The sequence below is a fragment of the Falco rusticolus genome, chromosome 9, assembly GCF_015220075.1.
Source record: "Falco rusticolus isolate bFalRus1 chromosome 9, bFalRus1.pri, whole genome shotgun sequence".
Taxonomy (NCBI): Eukaryota; Metazoa; Chordata; class Aves; order Falconiformes; family Falconidae; genus Falco; species Falco rusticolus.
In genome coordinates, this window is record NC_051195.1 from 23,880,497 (window position 1) to 23,904,524 (window position 24,028).

Below are 24,028 nucleotides of genomic sequence, written 5' to 3' on the forward strand. Positions count from 1 at the left end.
ATTGTATTAGACCATCTTGTCTTTCCTCTGTTTTCTACATGGGCCAATTCCAGCTTTTTTTAAAAGAAAGTGCCAAATCCTCTCTATAGCCTGTCCATTTGTGAGTTTTTTTTATTGCCTACTTTGGTTTGAGCTCTGCTTAGTCTCAGAAGCAGATGAGCTTATACTGTTCTGGGTGCGTGGGGGTAGCAACAATCCTGTCTACTGTTACTGCAGCTCACCTAATTAGCCTTTCCCTACTTTTTTAATCTGTTAGGGGCTTACTCTTGGTAGCTTATGACGTGTTCTTCAAGTGAGCATTCATCTCTCTTTTGGATAGTATTTTTTCAGGTTGTCTGATGTTTTTGTGGCCTGTTTCTGAGCCTCATCTGCTATTATTCCCTTTCAGATAGAGAATGATCAAACCCCACTCATTTCCAAGCTAAAAGTAAAGGACATTGCAATATGCTGCTTATTATTTCCCACCATACTGATGATAGAGCTCAGTGTTTGCTGCACAGTGGACAGAAGTTTTCTCTGAGTTCCTGTGATGATGCCTAGGCTGATAATGCAAGTACCAGCAAGTAAACACATCTGAATTATAAAAGCCAGCCCAAGAGTCAGTTGGGTTCGCCATATTACACTCATTGTCATCTCTTTGAAGATTTCTATAAATCAGGAGACTGTGTTCTTCCCAATATATTATTGGTGAACATGGCTGCTGACTATTAACATAAACATTTGACTTACTGCAGACCAGCCACTGGCTGTGCACCCCAGCTTTACTTTCCCAACATAAAGTGATTAAACTGTTTATATTATGCCTTTGAGTTCAGAAGATATACATTGAGACTGGAGGTCTGGTTGGATTGTAACACAGCTTTCCAAGGTCAGTGGTGGAAGCTCTTTCACTGGAGTCATTAAAAAGCAAAATGAACAAAAGCTTTGAAACATGGAGCACAGGGAAAAACCTTGCATTGAGCAGGGGATGATGTGGTTTCCTTCTAATCTTTCCATCTCTATTTTGTGTCCAATAACATTTACTGTGTAAGGAATATATTTATGGCAAGGTTTAATGGGCCAAATTTCACTCCATCTAGTTTTATCTGGGTGCCAGCCAGTTTACTGTGAAGTCAGTGTCCATAAAGTGTAATGAAGGACTCCATGGTGTAACAGCATTCGTATGTGGTTAGGTTTACAGTTCCCATTAGTAGTTTAGGCCAGATTGTGATCTCATTTATTCCAGTGCAAATCCAGAATAATTCTATGTTGCTACTCCTGATTTACATCAATTACTTTACGATCAGTCTGGCCCAATATAAATAAGTCTAAAGGTTTTTTGGTACCTTTGCCGCAAAATGTTCTATTCTGTACTTATTGAGAGATGCCATGTTTTCTTAACAGTTTTATTATTAGAAACCTAGCTTCAGATTTCTTCTGGAAAAAGACAAGACCAGCTGTGTAATGCTCCCCAGTGTTATGCTGGTGCATCGCTTCAGTGTTACTCTGCTCCAAGGGCCTGCTTTTTCCAGGGTGCTACACCTGGCATATCATTTAGATCAGAATGAAGCAGCAGCAGATCTCACTGGTTACAGATTTTCTCTGATTTTTTGTTGGTGTAAGTGATCTTGAGAAAGTGTGGAAAGTCAGCCACTGATAAACAACTGCTGAATCTCAAAACCTCTTCCAATGGTGTGTTAGATCTACATCCTTAGAGGTCTCACCAGTGATCAAAGTTCTTCGTGCTGCTTATGGTATGAGGCTTAAGCAAGCAACAAGGCTACAGGGAGAGAGAGCTTTCCTTTATGTCACGAAGTTGTTTTCTTTGTGAAAAAAAATATGAAAGGTTAGAACTCTTACCCAGTTTCTTTATGGGCGTACCTCAGCCACAGCAACTTACATACTGTGCTGACAAGCAATGCATAAATGCCTCCTATGCACAGACAAGCAAGAGAACCAGTTCCGAGAAGTGGCAAAGTTGATTCAAAATGCAAAAATGAAGAGAAGCAGTTTTTAATCAGCTTTATTTCTGGTACCATCCTCACATCCTCCAGCTGCAGGGGCAGCGCAGTTTGGTCTGAGCATGTAATGACTGGGGTTTTCCCTCCTGCAACATGGAATTCACACTGCAGGCAAATGTGTTCAATACTGCCCTTGCTACTTTGCAGTGGCTGCTGGCATAAAAATTGAGTGAACAGATTGCTTCTTATACTTGACTGCTTTGTGAACTAAGCCTTGTTTACACACACAGCTGATCAATATGATATTCTGTTGCCTGCTGCACCTGTGCTGACATCACAGCAAACCAGCACAGATGCCAGTGGAACCAGGACTTGATTCCTTATATGTAAAACGAGCTCTTGTGTAAAGCCCCTTGTGCAGGCACAGGGAATGTCTTACGTGTCTCAGGTTTAACTGAGTGTCTTACCTAAGTTGGCTTACATAAACCAGGGAGCTTATCCAAAATTATTGCAGATCTTATGTCTTTAAACAAAAATTTTCTTATTAAAGCTGAGTGAACCAAATATTGCACAGGCAGAAGGAAACCTAACGAGACAAAGAAAACCAAACTTCTTATAACTGAGTCATGCCGGAAGCTTTTTTTCCATTATGTCTAGAAGTCTGAACATTTGAATTGGTGCAGATGAGAGGAAATCCTGCTGGAGGAAAGGCACTCTACTAGTAGAGCAGGGGGTCATGAAGAAGTAAAGCAACTTAAGGAATTCATGAAAGGCTGCATTCTGCCCCAGTGCAATACTGTGATTTTACAGCAGGGATCTGTATCTTTTCTACAAGTAGAAATGCTTGGAAGAAAAGAAATATAAGATTTTGATTTTTTAAACAGGATGAGACAATGCGAACTGGTTTGTTTCCTGTCTTTGCTAGCAACTGCCTGTATCATCTTGATCAAACCAGTTTGTCACAACATCTGTTTCTGGATCAGTGGAAAGGGGCATAACACAAAGCTTTCAAGCTTAGCTTTTCAGGCTGTGTTTCTGCAGTGGGATGTGAGTTTACTGATAGAGAACGCCATGTTAGGATATTTGCTCACTCATTGATCCCTGAACTTTTTCCATTGTAGATGTGTTTCTCCATCAAAATGGCACTCAGACACACTTCTGAAGAATATATATTTACTTGGTTTTTTTTGAGGCAGTTTTCCACTAATTGATGCAGTCTGTGGCTCTCATTGGTCTACAGAGCACAGTTTGAAAATCACTGGATTAAGGCAGCTTTTGTGGTATGATCAGGGAAGACTACATGAAAGGCACTGTCCAGAAAGCAAGAATGCATCATTTTGTAGCAAAAAAAAAAAAAAGAGTAAGATGGCTGCCATTTCTTGGTTAGAGTTCTCTGGAGGAGAACTCTCTGAAGGAGAAAGATCATACTGTCAGGAGGCCTGATATACCAACTCCTTCCTTCCTGCTTTTAAAGGGAACACAATTAGGATTAAACTTTAGGAAGTTCTTCTAAGTGGGATGTTAAGGAAATGGTGCTATAAACTGTGGAGTGTCTGTGTCAGCTCTGGAACCAGAACAGAGAAGGGTGGCAGTTTCAGCATGTTCCTGTTATGCTGTGGAAGAGCACTTCTGAAATTGCTTGTCCCTCCCTAACAAAACTTCTTTCTCATTTAAACCACAAACCATGGATTTTCTATAACTAATTTACATTTATAGTTTTCTGATGCTCAAACCTTTCGGTGCAGTGTAATTTTCTATACAATTACAGTCTGGTTTTTTGTGAGATCTGTTGATCACACTGTGCTGTGGTCATGGTTTGGTTCGAGCTGTTTTACACATCAAAAATGCCAGGTGGTGCCAGACCTGGGGGACATACATACAAAGCAGGACTCCGGATCTATGTCTTCCTTGACACTGTAGAAGAAGGTGGAAGATCCATGCAGAAAGCAGCTGTGGGAAAAAATGTTCTTGACTGCATAAGTGATAGAGATCTCTTTAGTTCTGAAAATGCACGTCCAGATTTCAGGGAAAGTTCTGTTACCTATCGTAATTCTAGATGTTCTTGAAGTGTTTGGTACTTCTAAACTGTACAATTGCACTTGCTTCTCTTGCTTCAGTAAGTCCTACAGGCTCTGCCTTTACATGTATTTCCTTTCTGTCAGTTCTGAATTTACCACCTTTCAACTGCGCTGTGTTCAAGTGAGACAGGATAGGATATAGCTTGTCTGTCCTGCTTGTTATCCCTCCATTCTGAGATAAGAAAGCTGGTCTTTTCAGTATCTTCAAACAAGAAGTTTCCTGTGGTCCTACTCTGAGCAAAAAGTACAGTCTAACACAATTTACACTACACTGTGTCCAAGTTCTAAGCTCATGGAGATGGGAATAAATATGATATAGCTGTTTGTGAAGACAGGAAAAAGTTGTTTTTTAACACACTGGCCTGTATCATGCCTGACAGTTTCAATGCTAATTAGCCAGTAGATGACCTATGAAATAGTAAATAATACTTTGCCAATTAATAAAGTTTGTCAAGGTTGCACATTAATTTTCCAGTGAAATCAATCACTTCAGTAAACTAACAGTGCTACTGATGTCAAATGGACTCACCAGCAAATGCATCTTCATTGTTTGTTTTCCCAGCTGGATTCCAATTTCTAGACATAATTATTATTCATAATTACTTACCATATTACTACGGGAAGAAATTATTTGCTATTTGTGCCCATATGGTATAGCTTTTGGTTCTTGAATGGATGGCTAAAGCTTTTAAATGTTGGGTTTAACAACTACTATTTTTTGTACATGACAGCACAACTGATTGTGTTTAGGAAAACAAAGTATATCTGGATCATTTAGATATTAAAGAGGCTTAAAAGACATTAGAAGAAATACATTAGTGTTGTTTACTCATTCATTGACTACTCCAGTCTTTTCCATATTAAGAATCTTTAATATTCTTCAAACATATATCACTTTACACAAAATTCCGTATGAGTTAATTCATTGAGTTTAATTAATTTAAGTATTTTTCACAACACTGAAAAGTTCAACAGCTAGTTAATGCACAAATATCAGAACATGAAAATGACTCAGAAGAGTCCAAGTTAGTGATCACACTGAGTGTAGTTGGTAAGACAAACAAATAGTAAAAAAGATGGAAAGTCTATCTGGTTGGTAAAATCATTTTCCTGTAAATACTGAAAGAGATTCTCTGCAGTCAGGTGTTTAAACATGATTCATTAAACAAAATGGCAGTAACTTACAAATGAGCAAGCGAACAGCAATGTGTAACTACTACAGACTAAATGTCAGGGGACCATTTTCCTAACTTAATTACCTTACAGCTGCATTTTGTAGAGATGAGAATTTTTGAGATCTAGATTACAGTTATATGTATTTCTAAATAATGACAAAGACAGACGGTTAGATAAGAACTGTAAAAAAGGAATGTTATGCATTGATTAAGCTTGCACCAATAACTGTTAGTTGCCCTGGAATACACTATTACTTAATACTTAGCTTGTTAGCAGGGTGTAAAGGATATTTCTCTGCTTTCTTTTTGTCTTTGGGGCAGGACACACAGAAATCTGTTTTTAGCCTTAAGTAAAAACATATGATTCTTTTCCCTGAGTCTGTTATCTAAGCAATGGGTGAAAGAGTCAATGTACTACTACCTTTCTCCTGCTCATTCCCACTCCCTTTGCCAGATACTAGGGGAGAAGCAGGCATGTACCTAAGAAATACCAGGAGTCTGGTCAACCCCGACAGACTAGGAATGGTTATTTTTGGTACTTCTAAATGATGAAATGGGGACGAGGCTTAATTAAGCTCTTGCAGTTTGGAAAACACACTCTCAACTACTGTTAATTCTTCTTTAAGATGTATAAATATGAATGTACACAATTTCCAAAAGAACAGAAGTGCCTTTTCTATCTTTGCATAAATGTTTTGAGGTGACTTCCATGCCTTCAACACTGACAGCTGTGATTTTCTAAGGGACTGAAGGAAATCTGTGATTTAAGTGAGCTAAATCTTAAAAATAGACACTGCAACAACTAACACTTACAGAAGAGGAATCCAGAAGCCCCAGAATTATACAAGTATCTCAACCATGTCCAGAAAGAGCTGGGTTCCACAGAACAGGGTAAAAAAGTCATCATGAGGAACAAATCACTGACCGTAGAGACTGAAATTACATTCCCACTCCTTTCTAGGGTTTACATTTGGGGAGGTAGCTTGCTTTCCCTAAGAACTAGGGGCATGTTCCCCCACTGGGCTATCTAGAGCTGTGCAGGTGAGCACTGAGCATCTCCTTTGCTTTGATGAGTGCAGTTTCAGCTGGTGTTTCCATGTGAGGAGGCACCCCTTTCCCTTCCCAAGCAGTGCTCTCTTGGGTAACCGATCTGGAGGTGGGGATGATGATGTAGAAGTTGGTATCATCTACTTGATATGTCTGCGGGGAATGGCACCCACCACTGGTCTGTTCTCCAATGATGAGAGCTCTGCCCAGCCTCTTCATTATGTATACAAACTCCTCAGCAGCCCCAGCTGTCACAGCACTGGTAAGGATTATTAGCCCCTTCTGAGAGCCATACCTCTCCCCTGTGGGATAGCACAAAAAAGTCAGAAATTAATCCATTTTCAGATATTTGTTTGCATAATGGAGCAAGAGGGGCCAAGATACAACACACTTCATTTCCTACCTGCTATTAACAATTAAATAAGTTTGGAAATATACTTTGTACCTATGATGGTATTAAAGCACTTTTTACACTAGCCCAGCCTCTATACTGTAAGAAAGACTATCGCTCTACATGGTACTCTTGTGCCATCAATTCCTGGTTATAAGCTCCAGCAGCTGGGAGGCCAGCTCATGGTTACTACTGCTGGCTCTTCGTGTCTTTGACTTTTACAGGAGCTCTAGATCCCTCAGACAAGTGGGAAAGGCAGGTGAAGAAAGTAACATTTTCCACTGCTCCGGCAGGAATACTCAAAGCTCAGCCAGCATCATCTTCAGTTTCACTCTCATCCCTGCTCTAGGAATATGGGTGTCATAGAGCTTGGCCTGCAAACTATGCAGGCAACGTTTTATGAAATTACAATTATAGTGGTTTCCCACAGGCTTTTTATAGTCTATAAATGGAACCTGTTGCAGGGCCTTTGTCCTAAACCCTTCAACAAATACCCCTTTATTATTAGGATCGAGCCAAGTTATCTCATTTTCTTACATAAACCAGCTGACAGGAGTAGAGGTTTTTTGCACCTTATTTTCAGTATGTCTGAATATGCTAGATACTTTTTGAGTGCTTAGTTCCTTTGAAAAACTGATCAGTGTGTCATAGCTGAGACCTGATAACTTGAAAACTAAATTGCTCTAAAAATGTCATTCTTAAAGTAAGTTACAGTATGACATATAATTCTCATACTAATCTGTAAGAGAGGGGCCAATAGCATGGTAATTAATTTCCACATCATCTTTGCTCTTCTCATTTCACTATAGATGTAATATCCATTAGAAGACCCTTTTCACAGTATATATATATATATAATACAGGACCAGATCCAGCTGCTTTGAAGTTAATATGAGTCTGCCTGTTCTTTTTGACGGGAACTGGAATGTGCCCATAGTAATCATATCCTTAGCACCTCCCACCTCTGAATGCCTGGGAAAATAGATGGACCCTGCAGCCCGTGACAAAGTTTAACCATTTCAGCGTGATCCAAGCCAATAATTGCAGACAACATTGTCACACCTTTTTTGGTACTGTCTTAGCTTTAAAGGGGAAAAAAAATAAAACCAATGTTTAAAGCTCTTTAGCACTCTAACTGCACTTTATGAGCACTGGAGAGCTCTGTTCCTGCATGTTGCAGCACCCTTTCAACTTTCACAAACTGTGGGGCAGGGTTGTGTGTGCGCGCGTGTGTGATACATTGCCAGATGTTCCAAACTGACTCAAATGTGCAAAATTCAGTGCTTTTCTTTCTCTCTTGCATTATCTGGATAAACTGGGCCATTGTGAGTATTTCCATCTACTGAAATAGTGGATTACACAGGTAGACAGTGAGGAGCTGCATATAAAACTATGTGTGAGTATTGGAAGAGATATTACTAGAAGTCTAGGCAGCACAGGATTTATTTTTAATTTTGGCAACTTTTAAAAGCAACAAGTCACAACTGTTGTACACAGTATTCAGCTAAACTTCTGGGGACCAGTTTACAAACTGCCATGCTTAACATACACTATTCCTAGGAGCAATAAACTATTATTTATAAATGGCATTGAGGGACATGGCTGAAACTAATTTTCTTTTTTTTTAAACATTCTCTGCCCAGCTTGAGCTAATCATGGCAGATGCTTTCAGCAAATGAGTTATCGTGTCTAATGGCTCACTTTAAAATACACAAGGAGGGACATCTGAAATGAAAAGCTACGCTAAAAAGAAATTGTCACATTACCTTTGACCTGTGGCTGGGTCCATATTTCCTTTACTGAGTCACTGGGCCTGTCATAAACTTTGTCCAAGAGAATTTGGCGTCCTTCATCAAAGAAGTATGAGCATAGAATTGCTATGGAAGTGGTGGAGCCTCCAATATTGTACCTTTTCAAAACCAAAAAATAGTAAGGAAGCAGTTGAAAATTTGTGGCAGACAGTAAATCTCCCTTCCAAGTATTGTTCCTTAACATCAGTACTGAAAGAACTTATGGCTACATTTTGATACATTTACATTCATTCTCCTCTATCAGCATTTGCATATTCATCGTAGAAACAAAATCCTGTCTAAGAGTTTTGGACTGTTATTGCCCACAAATGACTTCAAAAGCAAACATAAAACTGAATTGTCTATTTTTTATTCAATCTGGAAAAAATTCAGAAAGCAAGCAAAGACTCTTCATCTGAAAAGAAACATCAGATCCTTGTTATTATTCTACTCGGAATAACCCATGCTGTTACTGACATAGGCAGCATAAGTAAATACCTAAAACCTTACATATATGTAGATGTTTGTAAAGTTGTGTTCTTATTTCCTGCTGCACACAATGAGAATACTTGGTGTTTGGCACTTCATAAGATCAGTTCATTCCTTTTGGTGCCTAAAGATTGCTTTAGCTGTGTCATTTAGGACAGCCGTGTTTAAAAACATCATTTGTAGCTTAACTTCATACCAGTCTCTGAAGATTAAATTCACTGAAGAACCTAAGCATCATTGGAGAACCCCTGCTATGAATACACACAATGGAATACCAAATCATTTTTTGTTTATCACTTTTCACTAATACTAGAGCACATACAGCACTGGAAATGTTTGTACTTTGCTTACTAGTAGGAGATAGATACAGTGCTTTCCTGCAGCTGATGTTAGGAATGCCTGGCACAGACATTCCAGCAAAAACCTGCTAGAAAACGAGTTTTGCTCAGTCCAGTCTGTAAGTTTTTACTTCCAGAAATGGAGTACGTAGTCCAGGAGGTCTCTGTGCCAAAGAGTGAAGCTACCTGTTTATGCTGCAGCATTTGGGAGCTGTATGCTGGATTCACACTCTTGACTGGTGAGAACTGAAATAAGCCTTTTCAGTGTGTCCCAGGTAACGCTGTGCTGCCAGGAGCTCCTGCTGCTGCTGCGCAGCCCAGGAGGCAGCTAGACCCAGCAGAGCCCAGTTTCCTGCAGCTGCCATCATGGCTGAAGTGAGTGGCAAGCAGGCAGCTAAAGCAATGCTGGAGAGCTCTTCCTGGGACTCCGGCAGATAGTGAACCTGCGGAAACTTTAGTCAGTAATGACTGAGAAGTTGTTAGAATTTTAGCTTAACTTTTGGACGCAAGTCCTTCCTTCATTACAGACTTCTTGTGTGACATTGGGGAGGCTGTTTAGTTTATAAGCATCTCTTCTCAGTGCTGTGAAGGTTAAAAATACGAAGTTTGTGAGTGGCACAGCTGTTCCACAAAGGCGAGAGACATTATGCCTTATGGTTAATTCCATGCAAAATCGAAATTATCAAAATATGAAATGTATGAGTGGCCCAGCTGTGTTCCAGGGAGGAAAAGTTGTAAGATGAGAAACATTATTCATTGTAGTTAATCCCATGCAAAATTGAAATTATCAGCCTTCCCTTAAAATCTTAAGATTGGTTTAGGGAGAATTTCAAAAGTTAAAATGTTTGGAGTTATCTTCTATATGCCTTCACAGACTGGGTCTTTTGTGTGCACTGAAAAGGCTGGAAATACATTAAATAAAAACAAACCAAAGCAACCCAAGAAAAAAACCCGAGACCATCTGCTACCTGGGGCATGACTTCACCTTTGTTGTTTTATTGCTCCTGGCCCTGATATAAATGGGTGAAACTCATGAAACTCTTGGGTTTCAGCTGGAAGAGAGTTAATTTTCTTCTCAGTAGCTGGTGCAGTGCTGTGTTTTGGATTTGGTGCGAGAATAATGTTGATAACAGATGTTTTTAGCTGTTGCTGGGAAATGTTTATACTATGTCAAGGACTTTTCAGTTTCTCAGGCCCTGCCAGTGAGAAGGCTGGAGGGGCACAAGAAACTGGGAGGGGACACAGCCAGGACAGCTGAACCAAACTAGCCAAAGGGGTATTCCGTACCACAGAACATCACACTCTGTATATAAACTGGGGGGAGTTGGTTGTGGCTTGATGAGAGCTGCTTGGGGACTGGCTGGGCCTTGGTCAGCAGGTGGTGAGCAATTCTATTGTGCATCACTTTTTTTTTTCTTCTCCCTTCCCTTTGGATTTTATTCCTCTCCTCCCTCATTTTCATTAAAATTGTTGTCATTATAATTCTTATTATTGTTTTGGGTTTTTACCCTCCTATTTTATTTTACTTTAAATATTAAATTGTTCTTGTCTCAACCCTTGAGTTTTACATTTCTTTCTGATTCTCCTCCCCACCCCTCTGTGTGGTGGTAGGGGAGTGAGTGAGTAGTACTTAGCTTCTGGCTGGGGTTAAACCATGACATACAAGTTTTAGGTTGGGAGAAAACCGGGGCAAGAAAGAAGAAAGTCCCAGTCCTGTCTCAAGTCTATTGGAGGATGGTGGTGCCTTTGCTGAATTTTAATTCAGTCATAGGTGTGTTTTGTTGGTTGCTGCACTGCCCCCTCTGGGCTCACATAGTGAGATCTCTGCTCTCATCACCATGCACTTTTCCTGCACGTGCTCTAAATCCTAGAAGAAGATTAATTTACCAAATATTGAGACACCCATGATGGCAATGAACATAAATGGTTCTAGCATTGAACCCGAGTTCTTACAAAGGCCTTCTTTTCTTTAGTTTATATTTGTAATTCTGGGCTTACAAACATTAGCTCTGGACCAAGACAAGGGAACAACAGAGTTACCTAAATATTGTATGGGAAAATTGTTTGATATTCATCTGCTTTGATAGCTGGTGACAAATGGATACCATCTTCTGACTCATAAGATTTGGAGCATTGTTGACACACTGGAGTGTACAACAGAATCCTAAGTTGAGAGCAGGCATATGATGCTGTAGCCTGTTGCTGCAGGGTTTAGGAGTGCTATGGTATCTTTAAGCCACCTTTGTGCTCTGTGCACAAGGGTTATTCTGTAAAGGGCTGATTGCCCAGGACAATTTAGTGCTGTAGATATAGCAAAATAGATGTTATAACACAGCTTATGCATGGTCTTGTTTTTTGACTGTTCAATCACTTGACCACTGCCTGCAGTAAAAGATTTAATTAAGCCATATATATATATAATTAATACAAGGCACATGCACAGTTAGATTAGAAAGAAATCAGGGGAAGAAAATAAATGTGTCATCCAGGATTGTGTTCTACAAGACATTCCCTAAATTTGCCTATTTATTTCTAAATATCTGAAGTGATGGTACAACTTATCTTGAGATATACTTCTAGACTGTTATTGTTTTCCTTGGCTGTTTTCCTTTTCTCATTTTATCCCAGCAATGTTAGTCTGTAAACAGGACAGTAACCCATGTAAAGCTGTAAATTCACTGTTACAAATAAAACACTGCTTTGAACGAGCTTTGGTTATTTGCCATTCAAAGGTTTACCTCATGTCTATGATTAATGCATCTGTGTGAACAATTTTCTTCCAAACATGCTCTACCAGTAGGTCAGACACCTGGGTTAGAAGTTCACAGTCTCCAAACATATCAAATCTCAGATAGCCGATGTTGTTTCCAAATACATTTGTGTGGAATGAAAATTTAATCAGATCTTCAAATACTTCTGGGGAAGGGATCTGAAAGAGTTTGGAAAAACAAAACAAATCATTTTCTGGCACTGATAGCTTGGCACAAGATTTAAAAAGAATATTTGGGTCAACTTTAGTCCAGGTGGGACATAAGTGAGTAATGTGACCAAGTTTGAAGAACATAATAAATTATATTAAGATTCTTGCATATTAAACATAGATTAACATTGGCTGCTGCATAGTTTGCCCAGTATAGGGCACATCAATAGCACACCCAGAACCTAGATCAGGCACATATTTGTCAAGGCTGTTTATTTTTGAAAAATACAGGAATTTCCTTAGAACAAAGAGGCTGAGAAGGCTACAAGAACTAACCTGCAGCATAGGCAGCTACCCCAGACCTGCCACCCAGCCCACTTGTTTCCTTTAGCAGCTCTTTCTAAATAAGGCACTTGGGACATTTATAATCTCTTGATTTGCCTCAGCTGACAAAGAGCTTCTGGCTACAGGTGGGATTGCCCCAGCCCCTCTTAATGAGCAAGTCCCTGTGACAGTCAGGAGCCTGATGTGTTGGACATGTGCTAGGATATTCATGAGGTGGATGTGTTAAATCTCTTATTTGGTGACCATGTGCCTGGACTCTCACGTGTTAGGCTGTGATTAGTTTAATTTTGTTTAGTTTTTGTTATTAAACAGCAGGCATTTTTTTAATAGCAATGTGTAGCCAACTAATAAAATTACCCTAGTAACCCCTATATGCATTGAGACATAATGTGCTTTTATTGCCAAACTTCTGTCTTGCATGCATGTACCTGAAAACAAAAGATTCTCCTTCAGCTTAATGAGATAAGGCTTTGGGATGTATATGACTTATGTGACCTTCAGCAATTTGGCTTTTTCTCCTCAGGGTTGCTGTGAAAATGGTATTATATTTGCTTTTTAATCAGTTGCCCTCTGCCATAGCTCAGTCCCAGACAATACATACTTTTACACCTAAAAGAACAAGGAATCAGCAGTGAACCATGTTCTAAAGGGTGCTCTCCCAGCCTGCACCATGCCACAGAATTTGGGAGGCATTTGGGCTCTCTGCAACTGTAGAGGAGTCAGGCAGCCTCCTGCCCTACATGTGCTCTGGTCTGGGGTTGTGCTCCCGCCAAAAGTAGGTCTGCCACAGCAGAAAGAGGGTTTCCAAAGGTGTGTGAATGTAGCTGTACTTGACAAAGCTCAAGCACTTTACATTTACCTGGGGGAAAATTTCCCACCACATCACACTTCTGGCTGCCCTGGGTTACTTTATCATTCAGTGCCTTCTGTATGTCAAAGCTGCCAAAATTTCAAACATTAATTCAAAAGCCCTGTTTGCCAGTAGTTGTTGATCTGATGGTAAAAGCCAACCCTGCTGAGTCTTTTTCTGTACCCTTCTTTCTCACTGTACCTTGTGAAAATAGCCATCATATCTGGACTGTAAACGTATCAGTCCAGCACTACTGAGTTTGTCATTTCCAATCCACTTCCCAGTGACAGCAATGCTACTTGATCTGCCCACTGTAGTTTGATTAACAAATCACAGTTTTGAAGAATATATCCAACATGCATTGCACTGTTCTGACAGAGCTTGTATCTAGTTCAGAGGTACTGGTCCCCCCAGGAGAAAAAAAGTCATCACTCATTGGTAACATCTAGAAATAAAATTGATGTATTAGTCTCAGCCACTTACTAATGATATTTTAACTGAACACGCAGATTTCTTAGCTCTTTTTCCAACAATAATTGCTAGATGCATACACATAAGCATATTGATTCAGAATAACCTCCCTGTCTATATCTGGTAATTTTTCTTTCTACTTGTTCTTTTACTGTGCTGCATCACATCTTCATTCGCTGAGGACTTCAGTACTTGCTAACAGTGTTGCTAACTCTTGGAAATTCATTATAGATTTCAAGGTGGGCAGGTTGCTTTTAAAGCCTCAGGTCTTATGGGGTAAAATGAATATGTGAGGATCTCAAAGAAACTCTTCATCTTCATGGCTGCAGGAAAAGGTATGAAAACATATCCATTCTAAAGGCTCTAAGACCAGAAGTCAGATGAAAGGCACTCAGAAGGTATTTTTTTGTGGGGAGGGGGAAGCCTCCTGGTTTATAAGCAAAAGAGGGGAGGAGGCTAGGACTGACAGTAGAGCTACTATCCTGGAAAACTGCAGCTGCATGACACTGACACGTGGGCCATGTGCTGCTGGTACCTAAGGAAGTAAGTGTAGCTTCAGAAAGCAACAGTGTGCTCTACTTTGAAAAGCAGCGTTCTGTTTGCAGGCCAAGGACAAGCTGGGACAGGATGCAGCTGAAAGTAAGATCAGTCAGGCGTTGTTTACATACAAATAACTTGATGTTAAATATAAACCCTCAGGTGCCTTAGTAATGTGGCTAAACTAAAGGACGTCCAAGCTAACACCGCTTAAGCCAAGGAAGAATAAGTTTTTCATTAGCTACATAGGGTCTCCAGCCCTATTCTGCAGTCTTCTTCTACAGGTGAGTGGTCTAACTGGAACAAGTGATGTGACACAAAATCACATCCTAAAGGACCTAAAATGCTGCCCTAGGACTCATGCATGGAGTTTCATTCCTGGTTCTGCTACCGACACATACCCCAACCATGGGCAAACTACTTTTCCAGCTGTGCCTCTCTTTCCTTCTTTTCTCCCCTTTTACCTCTCCCCTAAGTTGTTTTGTCTATTTAGATGGAAACTATTTTCATAGCTGATTTTGTGCTGACCATTGAAACGTAACCCTGATTTCCATTAAGGCTGCTAAAGCTGTCAACTGCCAACTGTTAAAATATTATCAGCTAATACCCTTGTGTCATTGCAAATCCTGAGACGGGTTAAAGAACCATGAGATCTTGGGGGCTGGGTGGTGGGGTTGTGCCTTTCTTTCTTAGAATATCGTTTGGGTTCCTTGTGTACCCTCACAGGTGGGAATGGAACTGTCCATGCTAGTAGGTCCCCCGGCTCAAGGACTGAGCAATATCAGCTATATCCCTGACAGCCCATCTCACTTGCTCTCAAAATCATCCATATCACTGGGTGATTTCCAGGCAATCCAGTCTAGTACGTCACTAGCCTTACTATTACAAAGATGTTTTTAACATCCAGTGTAAACAGTCTAAGTTCACTACTTTCTACAGTTTAAGTGCATTACTTCTTGGCCTGTTTACCATGTACAAGGGAACAGATTATTCTCTTTGTGTTTGAAAGAGCCTTTTACGTATCTGAAGACTGTTTTCATGTCTCCTCAGTTTTCTTCTCTCTGGAATAAACAACTCAAATCTTTTAAACCTTTTCAAGATGACTCTTCAATCTTCACTTTATTCCCGCTCCTCTTTTCTGCTGTCTCCCCACTTGAGCCGTATCTTTCCAGAAAAGCATTGCCCAAGAATGTGCATAGTATACTCTAGCTGAATTTTCTTTAGAGCTGAATGTAGCAGAAGAATTCACATATCTTACTAATTATATTCCTCCTTATCCATTCCAGTTTGATGATTGTTACATTTTACTGCAACAACCTGACTCTATCGACTTGTGTTCAGCTTATAAACTGAAGAACGCATATACTTTTGTACAGGACTCCCTCTAAACAAGCTATTTTCCTCCAAGAGTTGTGCAGTCTATTACTATCACCGTAGAAACTGTGTAAGAATCCTGCATGTGTTCTTATTTAACCTCAGTTTTCCAGAACTGTAGCTTTGAATTCTAATCCTGCCCTCCATTGCACCAAGACAGCCAGGATGGGGGTGTTACCACAAGCAAAAGCTGAAATCCTCTGGGACAGTGCTCTGGAAAGGATTAAAAGAAGTTACTTAAGGCTCTCAGTCCCCAATGCGGGAGTGCAGGGCAGAGGGAGAAGCTGTACTTTCACTCTGCAAAGGGGGCACTGCACAGCAGTGTGTAAGCCTGCTCTGACAATACACAGCTTGTAACATACTCATTGCCAGCCAGTGAGAAGTTATTTTCTAGGCAGTGCCCTGGAAGATTAGATTTAAAAGCAAAATTTGAAATAATGATTCATGGCCAAATTTTGATTTTCATCCAAAACCCACTGAAAATCCTTAAAACTAATGGCCAAATCTACTGGAACATTAATGACAATGGAAAACAATGAGTACAAATGGATCTCTTTGGTGGGATTGCAACTGCAGACATAGCTGCATTGAGCTTGAGTATCAGGATCAGAAGATAAAAGATACTAGAAAAAGAACAAAAGCAAATAACAAAGTGTCACAATTATTTTCTGTGCCAAATACAAGAAGCAAGCATGAGTTGCAAAAGGTGAAATTTCAATGAGGGTTAAAAAGAAGATTTTTTTTGGCTTGCATAAACTTGAATAGTTTCACTGACTTTACTGTGGTTATGTTGATATAAATCAGCATCATATGGGCCCACAACATTTTTTCCCATCTGTTAGTAATAGCATTTATGTTATTATTAAAATGTTAGTGTAGCAATTTGATTATGTATCTTGACACTTGGAGGCTCAGCATTTTGATCTCACTCATTAATGAAGGGACATAAGCAAACTATACTCTTTTCTCATGAAACATCTGTGACTATTGCCTCCTTCAGCAAGTACAATACTCTGTTATAGATACATATTATTTATCTGGGAAAAGGAGGACTTCAAATGCAGGAAAAATTTATATTTATAAAGGATTCCTTGTTGTCTTTTACTCTGATCACCATTTAAAGCTGCTTATCTAAGACATTAATACAAAAATTCTCTTAGGTGTGAAGACTGCATTAAAAATATTTGGGCATTACCAAGGGGCCAAAAGAGTCACTCAGGGAGACTCTTGTCACTTAAAATTGATGTAATACATTTGCCAAATTCAGGCAGCAGTTCTTCTATAGGTTATCTACAATACTGAGATGTTTATGAACAAAGAATTTCAGTATGGAAAGGAAAGTATGACTGGAGGGGGAGAGAGGCAAACAGAAGAATGAGAAGTAGGGACTACTGAACTGTGCATCAGCAAGTTCATAGAGCTCTGCCTTATAAGCAAAATGCTATTTTCTGAGTTACAAACAATATATACAACATTTGCCTCTGGGAAGACTGACTTTGCAAAATGGCATTTATGCAGCAGACAATTCCAGCTAGCATTGACCTTGCTGTTGTGATAGAGGAGACATACTCACTATCCTGTATTATGTTCAGCAGCTATTCTAGTGTAGCAGATGCAAAGGTCTACATGCATTTCACTTGTCTGTCTCCTATGTCCCATCCCATCCTTCCTGCAGTTATCCATCATCACTTTCATTTAATTGTGATGGATCTGCTTCTCTGTCAAGGTCATTATCAGAATGATAATCCCACTGACAAGGGAAAAGGTGGCTTGGAAGGTAGTACAAGAGAAGAACTAGCCTTCAGGTTTTTGAGGAATAAAGGGGATACAGATTAAAAGAGCCACTATGTCCACGTATAAGGCTGTCAAAAATTTTTTTTTAATTTACAAATGCAATTAGTGCCACCATGTAAGCTTCACCGTAACCTTAAGGCATTTGTTCTCTGGGATACCGGTATTCCTGAAATGTTTCACAGCAAACAGCCCTCTTGGCCCTGCAAAAGCAAGGCAGGAAATTAAGGTACTTTTGCTGCCCAGTGCTTGGTGGAATGGGTAAACTTTATTTTACCTCTATCACAAGAAGAAGCCTTTACTTCAGTGACTTCGGTGTCTTTGTTCACTCACTCTCTTTCACCTTAAAATGTCTTACCACCACTCTCTTATCTCTTTGCCTCCCAATTTCCTCAAGCAATATCGGGGAATGCATATGCCTTTGGAAACCATTTTAGCCCTATAGGGACCTATGCTTCTTCTCAGTTATTTATACATTATTTCCTCTTGAAGAGTCTCACATTTGTTGTGATTTTCATCCACACTGATGGGATTTCTTACTTATGTATGTATCCCCAGCCTCTTCCAAGCATTTTGCTTGACAAAGAACTGAAGTAAACAGAGGCATTAATTAGTGTAATGGCATTTCCTCACTAGCTCTATCAGGATCAGAATTTCACGTCATGTCACAAATAAGATATTTGTCCTGTATGTACTGTTCTCAACATTCAAGTTCTGAATAAAGTAAGTAAGGTTTGAACAAGTAAAAATAGCCAACAATATCTGTTAACAGCCTTCAGTGAAAATAGTGACTAATTTGCAAGATGGGCCAACTTTGCAGAATGAGAAATTATGATGTATCACTACTGATATGTTGATAATAATTTAGCAGGGAGCTCTGTGAAAAACATCTTCAGAATGAAGTTTTCTACACCCAACAAATGTAGGAGGGAAAGACTGATGGAATAGAAAAATCCTTTAATTAATTATTTCCATTTCAGCTTAGAGGCAAAAATGGGGCAAATATCTCTTGGCTAACAAACTTGAAAAAAATGCCATCCCCTGGCAATGCTTGGACTTTGTCCTTGACCTTAGTGTTGGAGATAATACCACAAAGACCATGCCCGCTTTAAATCATGCATGCCAAAAACTTCAGAAGGTGGAAGCACACAGATTTCCTCCCCCAGGAAACATTTAATAGTTACCTGACACTTAGTATACTCTGGTTCATTGCAAAGGCAAATGCATTCTCTTCAAAAAGTAATTTTATGAGTCCCTGGAGAAAAGACGTCTGATAGCCATGTTAGAGCAGTAGCCAGAAAGGAGCTAACTCCATCCAAGAAAGGGATCAGGTTATGCTAACCCTCCCTTTAATTTGAAGATAGAATTTTAACAAGTGCTCCTGGGAGCTCCCTCCAGCACAACAATGAACAAGAAAGATTGCCAAGGCAGACCAGTGTATAAATATCCAGGCTCAGAACAAAGCACAGACTGTTATGCAAACCACACAGCAAGGGCAAAAGTAGATTATTAAAAATCAATTTCTCCCTGGGGTCACCTAACTTCCACCCAGATACTTCTTCCAAAGTATTTCTAGGTCGCTGGGAAACTGTCTGATGCTGAGCATGAGACGCAATCAGAACAACTTCCCACTGTCACTCCCAAAGAAGTTGCTTGTTATTCTGGTGTAATAGAAATCAGATACAGCAATTTTATACAGAAAAATCCATTACAGAGTGTTTGGCTGCATGTTTTCTGGGTGTACACATTTACCCTGGTACAACCAAATCTTTCTTAAATTACAAACTCAGTTTGTAACCAGTAGGTTTCTACATTATATTATTACAGCTTGAAAAGCCATATCACTAAAAGAGAGGGGATCACAGAGACAATGAGACATCTCCCCTCTGACCACAAAGCCCTACAATATTTGCTTGTGGCAAAGGGCAACTGAAAGAGATTCACAGTCTGCAAGTTGTTGCCAAAATGCATACATCTAGAACTACCATGTACTACCACAAGCTACTATCCTGACTTGTCTTAGTGTCAGAAAGAGCTCAGCCTCCAAAACCCACTCAGGCAGTGGCTTTTCCTCTTGGTACAGGTAAATCTGGTGGGTTTATGATATGGGCTAGAAACGCGATAGAATATCTAACTCAGTGCTCTCACTCTAGCTGGCATCAATGCAGCTGGGTACAAGAGAACTGTACCTGTTTTGGCATGTTCCCTGGGATGCTGTCCTTGGCCTGTTCAGCAATGTAGAGTAATTTGAGGTGCTTGTCATCAGAAAGAGCTTGCAACTTGGCAGTCACCTTCCTGGCTAGCTCCTCTTCTGTATTAATCCTTTTATAATTGTCTTTGTTGAAGCTCTTGGTGAGGTTAGATGCTACAACAGTCCCAATATCCACAAAAGCATAATTATCTGCCACAAGCTTGCTTACAGTTTGCAGTGTCTGTGGCACCTGGGCACGCAGATTAGCAATGTGCTGAGCTACAGCCATGGCTTCACTGGCCTGGATGGTGATGTGTGGTTCCACCCCAGACACACTCCATACTTTGCCAGTGACTGGGCTGAGCACCACTTGACTGGGGATGGAGGCATACAGGGAACTGTTAGCAACACGATAAATGCCAGCTGAGAGGGAACCACCTACTGTGGGCTCACCAATAACTGTGGCCCGGTGTAGATCCTTCATAGAGCGAGTGAAAGCTTCAGCTGCTGAGCCACTCATATGGCTTGTTAGGATGTAGATATCCTTGAGGGAGCCGTACCTCTTGCCGATGACTTGGGGGAGAGTCCACGCCTCTGTGCTGCGGGAGGTGCTACGATCAAAGACAGTGTAGAGGTGTTGCCGAGGCTCAGGCTCAAAGAAGTAGGAACAAAGTATTGGGATGGCAGTGGAGTAACCACCTGTGTTGTACCTCATGTCAATAATCATGGCATCTGTGTCCACCAGCTTGTTCCATACCATCTGCACCAGCTGAGGCCCAATGGCCTTCACTGTTTCTGCCTCAGCCATCATATCAAAGCGAAGGTAGCCCAGGTTGCCTGGCAATACCTCAATTTTGAAGAGTGCCTCAATAATGTAGCTCAGCTCCTTGGGGCTGGGAATCATGTTGGGAAACTGTTCTTCTGGTGTTGGTTCCACATGGCTGTGGAAGACATGAAGCCGATGATCCCCTGAGGCCTCCTGCAAGTCACTGGTAAGCTGGGAAGCCAATGTCTCAAAGTCTACAGCTGATCGATAACCTCCATGGGCCCGTTTGGTGCTGAGCATAGCCCTGGCCTTACCAGCCACTTCTGGGATGGCATAGTGAGCCTCTAGGAGTTGCCCAGTACCCTCCAAAAGTACTCCCATGTTCTTGTGGAAAGCTAGCACCTCTTCAGCCTTCTCCAGTGCATCCTCAGCCAACACTATGGCATCAGGAACAACTCCTCCGCCCATCCAGCTTTCCCCATGGTTGTCAATGAGGGTGATAACAGGAACTGTGACAGTTAGGCCATGGGTTATTCCCTGCCCAGGCTGCAGAAGAGGGTAGGTGCGGCTGTGTAAGAGGCTTCCTGCTGTGATCTCACCTATCACTGTGGCACGGCCCAGGGACTGCATGAGGTAAGCAAACTCCTCAGCAGCTGTAGCAGTGTGGTGACTGGTGAGCAGGTAGATGCCACGCTGAGCCCCGTAGGATTGGCCCAGCAGTTCTGCCTGGCTGTTGTGCTCCTGTGTTTGGTTGGTGCGCCTGTCATACGTTGTGAAGAGATGGACAGGGCCAGCAGCAGGATCCTGGAAATAGGAGAGTAGCACAGGCACAGCAGAGGAGGAAGGGCCCCCAGGGTTGTAACGCAGGTCCATGATCAAGTTCTCTGTATTTTGGAGAGGCTCCCACACTTTATGGACAATGTAAGGTCCCAGCTTAGCAAGCACAGAGGCATCTGCAAACTCATCGAAGCGCATGTAGCCGACATTGCCTGGCAACACTGACACCTTGAAGACAGTATCCACCAAGGCATGCAGCAGTTGCTCATTGTCAGGTAAATTGGCTGCCACTGCAATTGGCCTCTCAGCAGGGGGGGCAGCAACTTTACCTGGCATCAGGACTTGGACCAATAGGCGGGGGTCTTCAGATAAGGTCTGCATCTCAGTGTTGAGCTTGGTGGCCAGGTCCTCTGCTGACCGCACAGAAGAGAAGTCAGAGGTGATCAGGTGCTGGAGCAGCGCTGGCACTCTCTCCACTAAGCTGTAATAGTCCTTTAATATGTTTGTGAGGTGCCTTAGGGTGTCAGGCACTGCTCTGCGCACTGCCAGGATGTCTAGGGATTTCTGCAAGGCTTGCTCTGCCTCAGTAGACACACATGGCATCACCCCATTCACCTCCCAGCTCTGTCCACCTCCACTCAAGGGGCTCACAGATCGTGATACAGGAACCATCATATAGAAATTGGAAGGGCCAATACGCAGCTTCTGGATGTCCAGTGAGCCCCCAGCTGTCTTCTCCCCAACAGTGATAGCCCTGTTCATGTTCTTGAGGATGTAAGCCACATCTTCAGCCACTCCTGTGGTGTGGCGGCTGATCAAAACAATGACATCCTTATCTTTGCTGTACCTCTCTCCCAACACCTTTGGCAGTGTCCATATCTCTGTGGTGGTGTTGGAAGGTCGATTGTATACAGTCTCAACATGCAGCATCTTGTCTGCTTCATGCAAGTATGAGATGATGAAGGGGAGGCCAGAAATCTGTCCCCCAGTGCTGTGACGAAGATCTATCACGAGAGCAGATGTCTCTGTCAGCGTCTTCCACACCTTGTCCACCAGAAAAGCTCCAACTTTCTGCACAACTTCCTGTCCTATGATATAATCGATCCTTAGGTAGCCAACATTGCCCTCCAGCTTGTCATACATGACCACATGCTCAATAAGACTCAGGAGTTGTTCACGAGTTGGGGAAGCCTCAGCTTCTTCTTTGGGAGCTGCATGCAGTGATGGCTCATACGAGATCACTAGTCTTGGGTCATTCAGAGCACCCTGCACTCCAGCTGTCAAGACACTGGCCAGCATTTTTGGATCTGAGATGTCCAGGATCTCCCCGCTCTTTATCGCTTGTTCAATGGCTTCTTGCATTCCTACTAGGTTTTCAGGATAGCAGTAGTTATCCAGAAGGACTTTAGCCATGTCCAGCACTAGAGCTGGCTGGAAGATTTCCTCAGCAGGTATGCTGCACATGATCAGTGCTGAAAGCAGGAAGAAATGTGTTCTGATCATTTTGTCTTTGTATGGAATAGAAAAGAAGGAAAGAAGTTGGAAGCTCTTATTGATCACGATGAATGCAGCTCTCCGATGACTCTCTGTTTGTGAATCACTCTGAAATCCCTGTGTTGAATCCAGATGCACTGAACAGATAAAAATCTTTTATCTGCATTAAACCTTTAATCTCATTAAAATGGAGTGCATCATCCGGAGTGCACCAATAGATGAAGTTCAGCTCCTTACCACTTCACAGCCCTCTTACAAAACAGTAATAAATTCAATCATCAAGGAAGATTGTTCTGGCAGTTAATTGTTTCCAAAAGGTAATGCATTGCCTGTTATAAACCCATCCTGGCTTATTCTAACAGTGGATTGCTTAAATGCAAAACTTTGATTTTAACCACAGTTAGAAGAACAGTCAATCAATCATACCATTATTTATGAAAAGCTTATACCAGGAGATTCTTCAATGACTTAGTTGTATCAATATTTAATATTTTTTCAAAAGTTGTTGACAATACATTGTCTTTGGTGTTTTTCAGTCTGAGCTGCAAAGGACTATTCTTACATTCTGTGACTAAGGGCTTCAAACAAGGAACCGCGGACATTTAGAACAGCTCATAAAATCAAAGGTAATGACAGCCTGTTAATTTCCTTGCTGAGAATTGCCAGCATTTTAAACAAGACTTGGAAATACATTTGCCTCAACATAATACAGCTAAATCTGAGGTGACTTTAATCTTCATAATTTGCACTCAATTAGGATTTACTTGTAATACCATTGAGTAACATATGGTCATGTCTGATGACAGCTCCCAGCCAATAGACTTTAGGCTCAACATACCAAAATAGAACATAGGGGGTTGTTTTCTTCTGCTTACAATACATTGGAAGACCCTATTGTATTAAGAGTTTGAAATAGGATCAGAATATACAGGATGCAGCTGCAGGCTGTACCCATGTGAGTTGTCAACATTCAGAGCTCCAGAATGACATGCCAAAGACATACAAGAACAGATTCTTGGCTATAAGTCTGAAATTGGTGGCTACCCCAGTCATTCTGCTTGCTGGAGGTAGCTGCAAGAATAGGCTAGGGAATCTGGAAAGAGCACATATTGGTATTGCTTTCAAAATGTTGCTTGACGCTATATATGAATACACGTGTAGGGAAGTCTAAAGATGGTCTCTCTACCCTTATTGGGTGCACTCTGTTGGTGTCATGCGAGTGTCATGAGTGAAGCCTGCCACTCACATGAGCAAAATTTATTAC

At 41.2% G+C, this 24,028-nt stretch overlaps 1 protein-coding gene across 1 annotated transcript; it reads right to left on the bottom strand.

Moving 5' to 3' along the window:
* Positions 1–54: 54 nt before the first annotated feature.
* RBP3 (retinol binding protein 3) lies at positions 55–22,878 on the bottom strand. The gene is made up of 4 exons (XM_037400950.1): positions 19,726–22,878; positions 11,987–12,177; positions 8,398–8,540; positions 55–6,542 (listed from the first exon to the last, which is right to left on the bottom strand). Exons 1-4 carry the CDS (start codon positions 22,771–22,773, stop codon positions 6,217–6,219), a joined length of 3,708 nt encoding a protein of 1,235 aa, XP_037256847.1. The 5' UTR covers positions 22,774–22,878; the 3' UTR covers positions 55–6,216.
* Between the last annotated feature and the right edge of the window lie 1,150 nt (positions 22,879–24,028).